This window comes from Bombus fervidus, chromosome 7, assembly GCF_041682495.2.
Source record: "Bombus fervidus isolate BK054 chromosome 7, iyBomFerv1, whole genome shotgun sequence".
NCBI lineage: Eukaryota > Metazoa > Arthropoda > Insecta > Hymenoptera > Apidae > Bombus > Bombus fervidus.
In genome coordinates, this window is record NC_091523.1 from 13,624,195 (window position 1) to 13,640,524 (window position 16,330).

At 34.6% G+C, this 16,330-nt stretch overlaps 2 protein-coding genes across 4 annotated transcripts; both read right to left on the reverse strand.

Annotated features, from left to right (window-relative positions):
• Positions 1 to 1,000: 1,000 nt before the first annotated feature.
• Positions 1,001 to 9,393, reverse strand: LOC139989516 (neuropeptides capa receptor). 3 transcript variants are annotated; one of them, XM_072007983.1, is made up of 7 exons: positions 6,731 to 9,388; positions 5,161 to 5,251; positions 4,858 to 5,054; positions 4,082 to 4,324; positions 2,759 to 3,104; positions 1,993 to 2,581; positions 1,001 to 1,905 (listed from the first exon to the last, which is right to left on the reverse strand). In XM_072007983.1, the coding sequence occupies exons 1-6, from the start codon at positions 6,987 to 6,989 to the stop codon at positions 2,320 to 2,322; spliced, it is 1,398 nt and encodes a 465-aa protein (XP_071864084.1). In that variant the 5' UTR covers positions 6,990 to 9,388; the 3' UTR covers positions 1,001 to 1,905; positions 1,993 to 2,319. The 3 variants fall into 3 exon arrangements, with proteins under 3 accessions (XP_071864084.1, XP_071864085.1, XP_071864086.1); XM_072007984.1 differs by lacking the exon at positions 6,731 to 9,388 and adding an exon at positions 5,865 to 6,398; XM_072007985.1 differs by lacking the exon at positions 4,082 to 4,324 and having other exon boundaries at positions 6,731 to 9,393.
• Positions 9,394 to 10,032: 639 nt separating this feature from the next.
• On the reverse strand, positions 10,033 to 15,734 carry LOC139989515 (neuropeptides capa receptor). Its single transcript, XM_072007982.1, has 6 exons — positions 14,529 to 15,734; positions 12,556 to 12,646; positions 12,276 to 12,475; positions 11,938 to 12,189; positions 11,534 to 11,858; positions 10,033 to 11,433 (listed from the first exon to the last, which is right to left on the reverse strand). Exons 1-6 carry the CDS (start codon positions 14,812 to 14,814, stop codon positions 11,190 to 11,192), a joined length of 1,398 nt encoding a protein of 465 aa, XP_071864083.1. The 5' UTR covers positions 14,815 to 15,734; the 3' UTR covers positions 10,033 to 11,189.
• Positions 15,735 to 16,330: the final 596 nt, after the last annotated feature.

A 16,330-nucleotide genomic window follows, 5' to 3' on the forward strand; every position in this document is an offset into this window, starting at 1 on the left:
TGACAATTAAATTTTTCCTATTGATTTATCGCAACTGTTAGTAAGTAGACTTATTTATAAAATTGTAGCTAAGTAGCGATTGATTTCTATGCAGTGTATGACGTTTATCGATTCAAAAACCAATACCATTATCGCATGTGCAGTGAATAGGTATTACCAGATATCATAATAGACATTTGATGAATATGTGAAAATATTTTACGATGAAATACAGTCTGAAATGTTCTTGAAACTAGAAGCGAAAATTGAATCTTTCAGTTCTCCAGAAAGATGTTTTATTACAACTTTCACAACAGATATGTTCGATGAAATTAATTTTGTAAGCAAATTGCCATTTATTATCGTATCCTTGAAGTGAACGAAATTGATCAAGAAATACCATTTCTTTGCCGAGAAAAGATTTGGCGTCAATCTAAATGTTAACCCAAGAGTGTTTTCGCGAGTTTCGAGCGTTAGTTTAATGTCTCAGAATTATACTATACTAATGGTATTGTTACAATCAGAGGTGCGATCAAATAGTATAGAGATCTTGTTGAAAATGGAGTCATCCATAATCATAATTTATCATAGCCGTTTGAAATTTCTCTTTGAGTACTTTAACAATTTTACGTTTGTTTCCCCTCATTATGACGTGTTATATTCGAAACTTATTGATAATCGTCCATTATATCAAAGATAGGAATGGAATACGTGACTAAAATTAAATTTGATTAGATTTTAATCGAAGTTGGAAAGTGTTGCTTCTAACTTTTGCAAATAGATATCGCGAAATTCATTACGAGTTTTAAGTTTCAACAATTTCAAAAGAAATAATTAATTTAACTGTCCGGTATCGAAGAAAATTTGTTAAAGGAAAGAGGATCAATACCTTCGATAAGTATTAGTTGATTGAATTGACTCTCATTAACATGTAATAATATAGTTGCATTAATAAGAAGGTGAACAGTGAAAACTTTGTAGGAACAAAAGATTAAAATTCTTCAATAAGCACAGTCAGATATACATGTTTTGTACTTCAGATTTTATACAAATTCGTTTCTTTATTTTCGGTATTCGATTATATAAAATTTCAATGTCGCCAAACGTATCGTCAAATATTTTTCGAAGATTTTCATCAAGATGAAACTTCTTCTTGATGTTCGACTGTAAACCTCTCTGATCCTGGAAATGTTAACAATGATGTTGCGAAAACTTTTAAGCTTGGCGATCCGTTCGACCGTATATTTTCCATCCTTGTAACGAAAAGATACCGATGAAGATCTTTTTCGTTAGTTCGCTCGAAAAGACTTTCCATGTTTTGCATGGTTAAAAAGCTCTTGGGATTTTCAAAGTAAGGATAAGGGAAGCAAGTTCTTTTTTAGATGATAGATAAGTGAATACAATCGATTTTTTTCCAAGTCTTAAAATTGCCAGATTATCCCTGTAAATGTGTTTCAAATAAAAAAAAAAAAAAAAGAAAACTCGAACTTCTAAAATATATTAGAAGAAAGGAAAATATCCTAGACTACGTTATACGTATAAACTAGGAATTAGAGTCGAATAGATTTCGAAATTACTAACAGTTATATAAAGCGACATTTAATATGGTAATATATGCCAGCTACAATATAATGGGATGTTTACACGTGTAACAGATTCACAGTGAATGCATTGATAATGTTGCGTTTCATGGTTTGGAAAAAAGCTGCTATTGATCTTGTATATTTGTCTATACATGACAGCACAAAAGTCTGACAAAATACCGAGGGTCATCAGAAGCCATATCAATACCATGTTAGTAATGGAATACAATCCGTAGTATTTTTAGATAACGTAATTGTATTCTACGTGTGTACAATTTAAAAACTTGTCTATAGTTTTGTCCTTTTGAAGCTCTCTTTTTATCGTTTGGAAATTATCTCCCGTCTATAAATTTCAAACTGGAATATGAATTTTTATTCCAGTCTCGCTATCATAAATATTTGAAAGCTACATTTGCTCGACCACACTTACCTTACACTCGATCAATCTTCCTTAAACGTTCCCACACTAACTTCAAAGTACTTTTCAATATCTTCAATCGATCCTAGCAAACACGTAAATTCCGATTTTCCGTTATCTCCCAACGTGCATGGATGCGGGAAATTCGTAACATGTGAGCCATTTTCCTTGACAAGATAAGCCAGGGATTAATACTTTGAAAGGATGATCTTAAAGGGTTACAAGGAACGAGGCTTGCGCGATAATATCACAAAGTTCTTAACTTTTTTGCTTGAAATTATCATTGACTTTTCTGTGCGCTATTCCTTAAATATATACCGTTCTTCCAAAATACGATGATCAGATGTGCGTTTCATTCGAGGGAGTCTCATCTTCGTCAGACACTTGATATTTGAGACGACTGTTTTTCGCGTGCATTAGGATCGATGATCTTTTTGTCTGTTGCAAATATCGCGAATCACCGATTTCGTTAGTGTCTTTGTCTGCTGTCAAAGAATAGTTCGCAGGTACGTTATTCGTTCGTTTTTCATCCTCCCCATCGTTTGGCTGTAATTGAGCTGCCTCGTGCGACTTGTTTTCCACAGAATCCGAAGCGCTGTACCTACATATATGCCGGGAACAACAATTTCTGGGAGCGTGAATTGGTTTACGAAGTTTTACGGTGTAAAGCGTAATCGTAGTTCGTACGACAAACAATTCACCAAGCACAAAAATGGGTGCAAAATTAACGACGAGCAAGGGAGATGCTTTTAACAAGCATTAATCAAATTTGACTTACATCCCATGTCGTTGGCTATTTACACTTCTTTCTCGAAACACCTGAGATGCTTGACTAGGCCTGACACCACAAATTGTACTGGAATCTCTCATGCTGCTCAGGCCAACTCTGCTAATGGATGGATTGTTAGGGGAGCATCGACATGTTTCCTTAAAAGCATTCCGATATTTCGCGCTCATCACATTATACAGGATGGGATTGATGGTGGTGCTGAAGTAGTAAAGGCAACCAGTGAGCGGGTACACCCACTGGTTTATGTCATCATATGTCGAATCTTCGTACACGTATAATAATCGTTGAATGTGAAATGGCGCCCAACAGATGAAAAATGTGATCACTACGGCACCTGTAGAACCAAGTCGAAGCACGATTTCTATCCACCTTGATGTTTACTGATATTACCTGATACCTCTTTCTCCTTTTCTTTTCCTCTTTCCAATATAATAACTATAAATAAATATTAATACCTTACAACGAACCGTGAAAGATGTAGCAATGTTTATAAATGAAGATCACCGGCTAAAAATCTAAGTGCATTCTTGTTGGTTCGCTAATTTTAATGTCGCTTTATGAACGAGCGAAAGAATTGTAATATAATGGAATCGAGAGCGAAAACAACCTGTTAGGTTCAGAGATTAAAACTATTAAAATTTACTAAACAAAGGTTAAACTCTACTAAAACTAGCTGAGAAGCTAACGAAAACTTGTAGAAGTTAAAGGCATATATTTTAGTATCTTCAACGTTTTAATATGATGACGAGAAATATTTTGATAATTTTTAAGTTGATAGAAAAACACACGTTTAACTCTAAAGCTAGTTAAAAAGCAATTTTGATAACATGGGATTCATCGAAAATCTATAAAGCTGTTCCTCTGTAAAAAAAGAAGAAAGAAATGAGGAATATGTCTTATCGTGTTCTTCTCCGTGTATTCTTCAAATGAATTAAATAGAAAGATCAGGAAGAGGGTAAATGAACCAAGTAATGAAATTTCCGACTACGTTATAACTCGCAAGAATTTTAGTACTTTCGACCTTTGTAACGTGTTATCGACAAGGTGAAAATTGTCTCGTGATACGATGATCTCGCGTTGTCGAGGAACTTTGACATCCACGTCGGCTTCCTCATCAATCTCTGAACACGTTCCTTGATAGGATATCATCTATACGGAATAATGGCTGTCTTCGTGGGTAAATCAATTCGTTCTATATATTTACACGTGCGACAAAGGTATACGAAATTGATTAACGTATTTGCGAAGGGCGTATTAACATTTCGTAGGAACAAAGGGCGGGATGACGTTTATTTAAAATTGAACATTTACTCAGCATCCGTGTGATGGTTTTCCGTGACTGGGCTTGTTTGGTTTCACCATGAACGTATCCCTCGACGTTTTGCGCGAGGGTATCACTTTGTATTCGTAACCCTATCCTCACGTAAAGCACCGCGATAAACACCATGGGTATGAGAAAGAAGAAGATACAGCTAAGCTGGTAAAGAGGAAAATTTGGCATGTTTTCCTTCAGCATCGCGCAAATCGCGGATTCTTCCGAGTTTCGTTTCGAGTCTGGAAATCAAAACCAATCGATATTTTCACCGAGAGAAAGTAACCATTTAAAAGAAGAATAAAAAGACAGAACAAAATTTCGCGTATTTATTTACTTCTAACAGTAAATTCGTATAAAAAATAAACGATATGAAAATTAATGAAACGCGCGCAAAATACATATCTATGTCGAAAAGTGCTTTTGACTCGAATTTCTTGCTCTCATTTGCTCGATTGACATTTCCGATTTTCCAAACCGTTCATCAGTTTATTGATTACATTTTCGGTTCATGAACGCATGAATACAGTTTACAGAGTGTACGTTGAGTAAATATCTATCCTGACATCGTATCAATAATATATGGTAAAATTGCATTAATACGATTTGTAATTCAAATGTAAAATCGATACCTTTTCAAATATCTACTTGTTCAAATCTTTAAAGCACTCCTAGAAAATGCTGAAGCTTCTGGTAGCAATTTTACGAGCGGTATAGTAAAGCTTGCGAAAGCCACAAAGAATGTAGAATAACAAATAGCTTTGCAAGAACTCACTTTGTGGGTATTCAACATAATCTATGTCAATGTAAGCAGCGAATGGCATAGCAAAAATCAAAGCTATCAACCATGCACCAAATATAGATCGTATAGAACGCTTCAAACCACTTCCATAATGACGAAGAGGATGATAAATTGCCAAATATCTTTCTACTGAGAATGCCATTATAGTTAGTACCGACACGTAAGAGGACCTTTAAAAAGAAAATTCTTGTAGTTGCTTTAAAACAAGATTTTTTTGCGTCATCTCGTATGACGTTCAAAGTATGATTTTCTTTGACTGGTACTATGTCGACTCACGTTTCGGAGACGTACGCTCTCAGTTTACATATGCCTAGTCCCCATTGCCATGGATATTGTTGCCAAAATACGCTCAATTCGAAGGGTAAACCTGAAAATTAATTGGAAAATTCGTGCTTACCCTTGTACTGTAATTGTTTTCATAGGGATTCGTGCTTTTCTTTGATTACACGCTCCGTTTCAGAAATTGCCACGTTGCAAAACGAAGATAAAATCGTGCTTGTGAAGTAAATATCCTTTATATCGAGTTCATTCGTTCAATTTCCTCTCATGATCAACCTATTTACGAATAATTGAAAGTTTCACAACTTAAGAACACGGAATGCTACGAACTGCTGATTCAATAATGCAAGTGTAAAAGCAAGAGAGAATGCGATAATTTAAATGAAAAACATTTTCCAATAAAGTCTATTTCTTTTCTCTTCACGATTTTATCCATGAAATTCCTTTCCGAAATACGTTAGTTTGTACAATTGCAATGATTCGAATTCAATTACCGCTTTAGTTCGGTCAATAAAAAAAAAAGAGAGAGAAGAAAATACAAAATTATAAAACAATGACATCGGACGAAAATCAAAGATCAGTGAACATAAATTAATTGTAAGGCTACTTGCGATGCAAACTAATTTATTCAGGGAAATGGCGATTCAGCACCAGATACAAATGAAATCGTAACGAATAACGAATGGAATCGTAAGTGTAACCTTTAATCACAGCAAGGAACATCGAACAACCCATTAACCGACAATTAACGTCTAATACGTGACTATTCTGCAAATATCGCCTCGCAATCGGCAATACTACATAAAACTCTTGTTAAATAGACTCTCTAATTTATACTATGCGCTGGCAAAGACATTGTAGATCAGGGATTCCGACGAATAAAGAATTTTTAACTACACAATTTTCTCGAAGTTCTAATTATTTCTATTTTGTTATTTTTAATACAATTCTTTACCTCTACAGTAAATAACAAATGTGATCAAATGTCAATTAAATGTACCTTATGACTGCAAGTATAGAGATTGAATAGTATATCAAGTAAAAATGTATATTACATAGATACATATATCTCTTATCTTACATTACGTATATCAGTTTCCATTTCCACTGGAAACACATAACACGCGAACATAATTTTTCATCAATGAATCACATATGTCTCGACTAGTTATGAATTAATCGCATCTACTGGATTCGATAAGTTATCTACACGTGGGTCGAGCTGCAACGGCACTGCATATAAATCAACTATCGTAAAACAGTTAAAAGTAGACAATTTCTAATCTTTTTAATACCATGTTAAAATACCTCTCGATCGTAAATTTATACACACTTTGTATGTCTAATTAAGTTTCCAACTTAAAGTATCATTTCATCCGAATATTTCTTTAAACTAATTCGCTTTGATTCGATTTGCAGTTATCGTAAATTATATTCCATTATATTTACGAATTAGCATTGACTGCGACGAATAAAGTAAAAAAAAAAGAAATCAAAGAAAAGAATAAAGAATAAAGAAAAAGAAATATAGAAAAAACAACGAGTAAAGAACATTTCTTAAACTTACCCAATATTAAAAACAGCAGATCGGATACCGCCAAATTGAACAAGTAATAATTCGTCGGTGTCTGCATGGTCGGATTCCTCCATATAACGATGCAAGTGATCACATTGCCAACAAATCCGGTTACGAAGATGATAACGTACGTAAGGGTAACAGGCACGATCAACGTTAAGGATAAATACTTGGGACCGCGTATTTTTTCCAAGTATTCCAATTCGTCGCTAATGTTCTCGTAAAACGAATATTTATCCGACACATCCATCGTTCACGAATCTTAATCACCGTTTGCGACAGAAATAAATCACTTTGCCCTCTGTTCCCTTTTAAGTCACGCAACGATAATCGTTCTCCCTCACTTCGAAAACAATTAATAGTCTTCCCATAAATGACAGATATTTGCTTCATAGAAATCCCTTCGGTATTCGTCGGCAAAGGATAAATTCATCTGTTGCTCGAATCTCGACAGTTCCAGCCGAAATCAATGACGTGTGGAAAACAGTAATAACGCTGGCGCCTCCCTCCCCCCATGCGAGGGATGATCTTAAAAGCGCACCGTTCGCCAGATCGTGAACAAGTGACGTCTCTCGAGTTGCTCACCTTTGCACCACGCGCCCATCTACTACGCACCCAACCCTCCACTTTAACCCCCGCAAACCAGTCCGCATCGTAACTCGACCAATAATATCACGCGCATCTCGCCAAATCAACGATTCAAAATATTTAACGACAATTTTATCGTTCTGATTACCGAGAGAAATTTCTGCTCGCGCATACGCATATTTCACGGGTTGTAACACCTGTGAAAACTTACTTCTCCCCTAGACGCGTCTTAATATTTTCCCAAACAGGACCAGGAAGGCATAGCATAAAATGAAATTTAATGCCGTGATAAATTGAACTACGCGACGACACGATAAACGGTTGCGCGATTTAACGCGAGAAATGAAGTTTTTTCGAATATTTCGCTCTGTCCGCTTCGTCTGTTCGGTATAATTCGATATACTCTCAACATTTAGCCACTCGATCGTTCCACGTAAGAAGTTAGAGCAAATAAAAACGATATAACGGTGTCGTTCAAAGACATTGTATAGTTCCGATGTTACTTGATATTATTAGAGGAAAATTCCCAGTTGTACGTAACCTCGTTAGGAGCTTTAATGTCATCGTTATTAAAATCCTGTACTTGGATAGTTAGGGATGATATTAAATCACGTTAAAACGTATAATTACTGTCGACTTGTACGATGAAAACAATACGAGTACCGGAGGATGCGTATTTTTGGCATCCGCTAAAATTATTGCTTATCTAGTTTAGCGGTGGGAGACACTACTACTCTACAGCATCAAAGCGTGGCTTTATTTCGATTCTTATTGTACGAAGTACAAATATTTTTCATACAATTTAATTTCGACAAATTATTGATGTTCCCGTATGTGTGAGTGACAATTTTTGTTTCCAAGAATTTGCTTTCTCATTCTACCAATCTTGCTTCGCGTCTTTAGAATTTTCATTTTACCCCGCAATCGTTCACGAATCTTTTCCCGTCTTATTGTCCCCAAGTATTCGTCTCTGACTGTGATTTACATCCATTTGCACATTCTTCCGGGAAGTATGACAGAATGCCGCAATTAGTGTTCTTTCATATCTTCCTGGTTCGATAGCTAGATTTATCGGTATCGCGAAACAAAAAATGAATCACGTATTTATTCGATTTGTAAGTTAAGGATTCCCGAAATAAATATCGCTTGTTGTTATCGCTATCAAGACGAGCAATCTCAATTGCTTGTTTCGGAAGATGTATCTGACGGAAATGGCAGAGTAAGAAAGCTTCTTCATAATCGAAATGTACTTCTTGTATTTGCGGAGTGCACGAGTCGAGGATTAATATCAACGTGCCAAGAATAAAAATGTAGAAGGAGAACTGAAAAATATACGATATCAGTATGATATTTAGATGGATTGCTAGATGATTACACGATCTTAACAAATTTTTTTAACGCGACAATTTGACTTTTAATAAAAATATAAGAAATTAAAAATATAGCATCGTTAAATACAGTGGATGAACGTGGACAAAAACGGAAACTTAGTACACATAGCGAGTTCCTATTTTCTTTACGTCACGTACATATATTTTACATTTTATAAACAGTGGATTAGAAAACGTTGCGTCTGAAAAGAAAAGGGGAAAATCAATAAAATCGCGCGCACTACAGAATATGAATGAATTCTAACGGTATTACCATCGCTTAAGAAAACAATGTTACCCATTGCAATGATTTCTGGCCCATTAGTTGTGTGAAAACTGTCCGAAACACGCACTGATACACCGAATACGAGCATTCAACTATCACGAGAATGATCAATTCTGTCACACAATACAAATATTCTAAGAAGACGCGTGTTGCCATGTTTACGTTCTTGAAATTTTCTTTTTAACATCATCTGGCAATGGTTGAATATAATAAACGAGTACAGAAGCTTTTATTCAGGTTACACCATTCATGTTGACAACTTGAACAGAGAAATTGCTGACGCGTTCTTTTGTTCAGCTACAAAATTCTATACTTGAGAAATACCTTAACTCAAAACCTAATGTTTTTCGAAATTGTATTATTCTATATACTCTCTTTGTTCTTCCTTTCTGCAATTTCTATCATATATCTAACTATTATTCCTTTATTTTATCAGAATAATAAAGGACGCTATGTCATAAACGAGAAAGACTTAATGATGTAAACTACTTTAATTACAACGTCACCTTAAAATCAGATACACCTGAGTTTTTCTGTCCTCCAACAATTTTGTTTTAAACAAGCTGTTTTATATTTCAAATGTCTTCTGAATAGAAGTTTAAAAAGATAGTTTCAAGAAATTGCTTTTATAAAATTTATTTGGTGAGGAGACTTTTCTATTCTACTTTCCAATTTTCCAATTCTTCCTTCTCTTTTCCTTCATAACAGAAGAATGGAATGTATATTACATAACGCAGGAAACTGACAGCACTCCACTATAACAATAACTTTTCGTTACTTCAGCACGCTGCAATTTTTTATACAACAAAAATTAATACATTTTTTACACAGAAATATGTTATTTTACTGCTTTGTTGAGAATTCGACTGATTTGGCTATCAGGTACAAAATTATTTTCTAGATCAATTTAATCAAGAATATTATTGGATATATTACTTTTCGAATCACCTCGTGGATATAGAATTTTATTACCAGAGTCAATAACAAGCTCGGATCAAGTTAATTCAATTACGTAACGAGATGTCCAAAAGTTTTGTTACTACAGCAACTATTTTCTGTTCCTGCAAATACGGAATTTTATTTAATAAACCACGAACGCTAGTTCTTTGTGATCATAAGTAAACTCAAAGAGCAGATATCTTACAATTACGAAACTTTGATTTTCAACTACCGACAAACTTTACACAGTTACAGACGTAAGCTTATCACATTTCCTTCGTCCATGTTCATTAAAAGTTCGAACTTGATGTCAATCAATTCGAAACTTCAGAAAGTAATTACAACCTGTTCCTTGGCGAAACAATTCTTGGACAACTTTTATCAGAAACTTATTATTTTTAAATATTCATATACTGTGATATACTAATACATTATTTCATAATATATCTTCCATATATTTCATTTATTCAATTATCCTCCATATTCAACTTCTTCTCTACTTTTAATTCCGTGTTGAATAATTTTGTGGCGCATCAAAATATTTGTTAAATGTATAAATACGATCTCCAGAGATCATATTTAATTGTATTTATTTTATTCATTTCCTTTTGACGCGCGAATTCTGATTTGCATTAAATTATAAAAAGTAATGAGATAAAAGGAAATAAACTGAAATAAGATGAAGTAAATAGTCCTGCATTGTTAGTGCGAGATTTTAAGGAGAATTTTCCTTCGTTGTTAAGAAAAAGATTTTCAAGACGCAAGATGTATTTAGTAAAAAAATTTGATACCCAATGAAGTAATAAAGTACCTAATAGAAAGCTTTAAAAGATTTTAAACAGTTTCTTATATCAACCGTATTTAAAATAGTTTCATTCAAAGGATTCGAACCTTTGATAAAGAGAATTAATAGCGTCGACATTCCTTGTCACAAGATACCGTTCTTTGTCGGAGTTTTCTAGACTGACAAAAGTATGTACTCGCCTTTCTCGCATGATTTTTACTCTTTTGTACATGCTACTATAAAATAAATGTCACTCGGTAAACAGTGCTTATTTACATTTGACTTACGTATATTACGATTCTCACAATTGACCGTTAGAACTTTTATTAAGTACATAATCCTTAAGTACAATTGAGTAAAAATGAATTTAAAAACGCAGCTATACAATACAGTCGGAAAATAAATAAGATAAGCAATAACGATACAACAAGCTTAAAACTATTATGTACAATAATTTTAACGACTAACAATGTACAACTTAAATTACAAAACGCTACTGGTTGTAGACCCAGACTTATTCTCTTCTGTGTTACGTGCAGAATCACTTTTATTTCTTTCTTCCTGCTGTCCTGAGTGCATTCGATTGAGAAGGGGCTTCGACGTGGAATCTTCCTTTTTGAGCATGTATGATTTACGAGCGACATTATCGTTTATATTTCCATCTCTATTCACGCCTTCTCGACTTGTAGTGAATCGAAACATCTCCTTCGCTTGACTAATAGTATATCTAAACAAAAATTACAATGATATTGAACGTGGCGTTAAAGTGAAAAAGCATTGCCACTTTGAAATTCCCACTTTTTATAAAACTATGTTAAACATGCTACCTCACTGAACACTTGAAACTTGCGCTTCGCGCTTTTCCGCTCGAATTACTATTGCACATTTGGGACTCTCTGGTAGTCCAACTTCTCCTGCCTGTCATTCTCGTTTTGCAGCAGATGGTTTCTTTAAACGCTTTCCTATACTTCATACTCATCAAATTGTATAAAATTGGATTCACGGTTGTGCTGAAGTAATAGAGACATCCGCTTAAGATATACAGACACTCGTTCAAGTCTGGATAATAGTCAGATTCTTGCGCGTAGATATAAAGCAATCGTTGAGCATGAAATGGTGCCCAACAAATGAAAAATAAAATAACCACCGCAGCTAAAACAGCGATCATAGGTTACAAATCTGACGAAAATAAAAGTATTATGTAAAAAATTGAAGATAAAAAACGTCTTACTTAACATTCTGATCACGGATTTTCGAGACTGAATTTGCCTCGAGTCTCCATGAATAGCGCCCTGCATCACAGAGTTTAAAGTATGATTTGTACTGTTTCTGATTTTTAAACCCATTCTGGTATACACCACCAAAATAACTAGCATCGGTATCAAGAAAAATATAATACTGCTCAACTCATAGAGAGGGAAATTAGGCATATATGGCAGCAACATTCCGCAAACCGCGGAATTAGCCGAGTAATTCCCGGAATCTAAATAATTATACATTTTCGTTACTTCCTTTATATACATGTATATATAGCGGTTCGGAGAAACACGATGAAATCTTTTAATTAACCTCGTGGATATTCGACTAAGTTGACTTTCGTGTAGATTGCAAACGGTATGGCAGAAACCAACGCAATCGACCACGCGACTAAAATAAAACGTATTGGTCTTTTGAGGCCACTTATTGTATAAACGCGGAGCGGGTGACAAATCGCCAAATATCTTTCCATGGAAAAGGCTACTATCGTAAGAACCGATACGTAGGAGGATCTATTAAGCAGAAGATAAATTTTAGAGAGAAATTTACATAATATAATTGTTTGTAATTGACTAGAAAATAGATTGCTTACACTTCCGATACGTATGCCCTGATTTTGCAAAGACCAACTCCTAGAACCCATGGATATTGTTGCCAAAAGAGGCTCAGTTCATTAGGTAATCCTGAAAATGATCGAACAGAGCGCGATAACGATCGAAGAACAAGCAAATAATAATCGATCGATCGAGGTATTTTATTTCAATCGTATTAAACCAGAACGACGAGCACCGTAACAATTGAAAGACACAAGAGTCTCTGTGATGCATAAACTCATTTTCTCGAAAGTAGATTTACGACTGCCTTAAGCCCAGATGGCAATTAACGCACAGACGTCGCAATGTTTCACGACGATGTTAATGAGACGCGAAATTGTATCTCTCGTGTTAAACCAACTTCAATATTTATTACACCGTCTGAGAAACTATTTCTATTTGCTTCAACCTTTCAGACATAGAATTGCGTATTAAAGCAGCGATACAATTATCTAGTGACGACTTATTTCCTAATAAACGCTTACAATGGAGGACAAAGAGGACCGAAACGTTGAAAATGAATCGTTTAATAAGATATGATTACTCTGAGTTCAAACGAATGTCGTCTAGAACACGCTAATTAGAAGCAATATCTATGCAGTCACACTTAGTATTTCACAAAATCAATATCAGATACCGATCATACCGAATGTACGTAAGCATTGGACGTCTTATCATAATTTTTTTAATCGCTGATTTTCATCGCTATTGCGAGCAGCATAGCTATCGATAAGAATTGGACATTTTTCTATCTTTCCAACGATACATACAGAAAACAGTTCTTTTTCGCAGCGTAGGAGATACAACAAAAGTATGGTTGTATATTTTGACGTCACTATCAAGTTTAACAGAATACACGGAACTTAAAAAGGTAAGATTTTTATCAGAAGTTAATCGGTATATTGACGTCTACGATTTCCAGCGTAGAGACCTCTTCATTTTTGCCATTGTATCCTTACTTCGAAAAAAAAAAAAGGATTCCTACGGAAAGTTTCTCATAATACGTCATAAATAACGTCAAATCAACGTTTTTACACTCAACACCTACACCTCGATAGTCAAATTTCATTCTAATTATGTATATGATATCGTTATCGTTGTCTCGTTATCTTGATCTTAAATTTTAGTGATTCGAGCGACGAACATCCAAGTTAATTTCGTAAACGCGATGCAAAATATAAATGATCGTATAAAACGTTATGCTTATTCCTATCATCTTAAATCTGTTAATTCAACGACGACTTTGACACAGGTGCACGCACGTCCACAACTTTTATCCTGAAAAATTCGCGCTATGACGCAAATATAAACGACGTTACGATCAACAAACAACCAACCGAGCAGATAACAATCTCTCGTGTACACATTAGAGGAAGATTAATTTAAAGCCTTTATCATCGACTTAAGAAACAATGGTAAAACAGTCTGAATTTAAACGCGTCGTTCGTAGATAAATTTCTCGATACATTTCTTTTTGCCTTCCTTTTTTCTCTTAATCGTTTATATATCGGCAATGCGCTCGAACATAAATTCGCTAAATCAAACAATCATATATTATATTTATATAACTATCGTACATATAAACTAAATTAAACATCATTTCTGTCCACACGTTTCTCTGTATATTGGCATCGACCTATTTTTATCAAGCATCGATATATAAAAATATTAGCAATTCCAATAGAAATGCTATTTCCATTTAATAACTTAATCGAGTATACGTTATTTCAGAGATCAGACATAAATCTAATACGGTTATAGATTCTCTTCGTGTCGATTAAAAGCAAATCGATATACCTATACAGGGGGTTGCGTGTATTCGTCCACGCTTATCTTTATTAAACGTCTATCGAACTTCATTATCTTCATGTTCCTTCATAAATTGTTTTTACGAACGGGGAGAATGAGAATTGACGTGACCCGGACGAAGCAACAAAACGTATCGATACAGGCAAACGTAAACGCCACTCACCCAATACAAGTAGAATAAGGTCAGATATAGCCAGACTGAATAAGTAGTAGTTGGTGGCCGTATGCATCGAAGAATTTCTTATAATTACGATACACGTCGTGACGTTCCCAAAAATACCAGTCACAAAAATTGTCACGTACGCTATCGTTAATGGTATCACCATCTTCAGAGGCAAATACTTAGGTCCAAGTACCGTGGCCAGATATTCGTCTTCCGTTAAATTCTTCAAGTCCAAATCCTTCCAAAAGTCGTGGAGATCGTTTGTATCGTTCTTCGACGTTTCCATGATGATTTTTAAGGTGGGCAAGTAAATTTTCTTCTTCTGTTCTCGAAGAATATCTTTCGCGAAAGAAGTCGTACTTCGATCGCTGAATATTTCGAACGAAACCCGCGTGTTCTTGAAGAAACACGTTTAGAATTTGACACGTTTCATTTAGTTTAATTTAGTTTAAAAATGTATTACGCGTGATAGTAGAAATGATCACCGGTAAACAAAACATTCTGCTACGAGGCTCGATAATTCGATGTCGAGTCAACAAACCACGATCGGTCGATCGTTAGTAGGTCATCAGTTTAAGACAAATTGAAGAAAGTTCAATAATTTTATCGAAATTATTATTCCACGAAATTGTTTCACTTCGAATAATAAAATATCATAGATTTGTTTCAAATATTCACTCCGTCTAAACTTAATCGTAGACATTCAACTTATCATTTCAATGAAAATTTGATTCGAAGTTGTATGTTTGCTCGACCGTTTCTTGTTAATGAGCCACCACATATTTCCATTCTTTTTCATCCAGATACAAATCTTCTCACAAACAAACATACACGATTCACATACCGAGCAACGAAGAAACACGTTATTATTTATCGTTACTAATTATCAGCGCTAGAACAATTTCACAAAATATTATAATTTCTCCTGATAATACAGCTTATATTTATATTTTGTTTATATTTATGTCTATAATTTGTCGGTAATGCTCGTAAAATATATAGCTTCAAAAAAGATGAAGAAAGAAATGCGAGAAAGAAATTGGAAACCATGCGCACGGTTAGGAGCAAGAAAGAGATATGTGTTTTGAGCGCGTAACTTGCTATCATTAACACAAATGATCAAAATAAATGGTCGAAATGAAGGGGAGAACGGTAAATCAGCCAATCGCCGCTGTCGACAGCAGACTACTGTACAGCGTGACTGAACGCAACATTCTTAACGATACCGTTGGACACCTTTCGTCCCAACAATCTCATCTCTCCTGATTTTGCGATAAGAGAGTCGTTCTAATGTTCCATTCTATTCTATTATGATTTTCAGTGCATTGAATCGCGCTTGTAGCTGTACCTTATTAATGTATTTTGTGTCTAATCACATAGCGTAAATGTAACTTTTATTAAATCGAGAAAATTTCTTTTTCCTTTTGTTTAGCAAAATGATCTAACAATTGCTTGCAAATGTTTAACTGAGATTGATGACGGATTCGAATAACGTGTAATAGCTCCAATTTTTTAACAGATAAGTTTAACATTGTAGCGTGTCATACGAAACAAAGAATAAGGAGGATTAAGCTTGAAAAATGTTGATGTATAAGCATGTTCCTGTATGTACAAAAATTCATAAGAAATGCATATTTATTGTACCATATGCATATATTTATCGTATTATCTCGAATATGTATGATCATGAGTCATTAGTAGGAAAAGAATCTCCAATTTATACGACGCATTTTGCGATTTATAAAATTTACAAGAGCAGTAAAAAAAGATAATCATTTTCATGGTATGTATTTGCGTTTAAA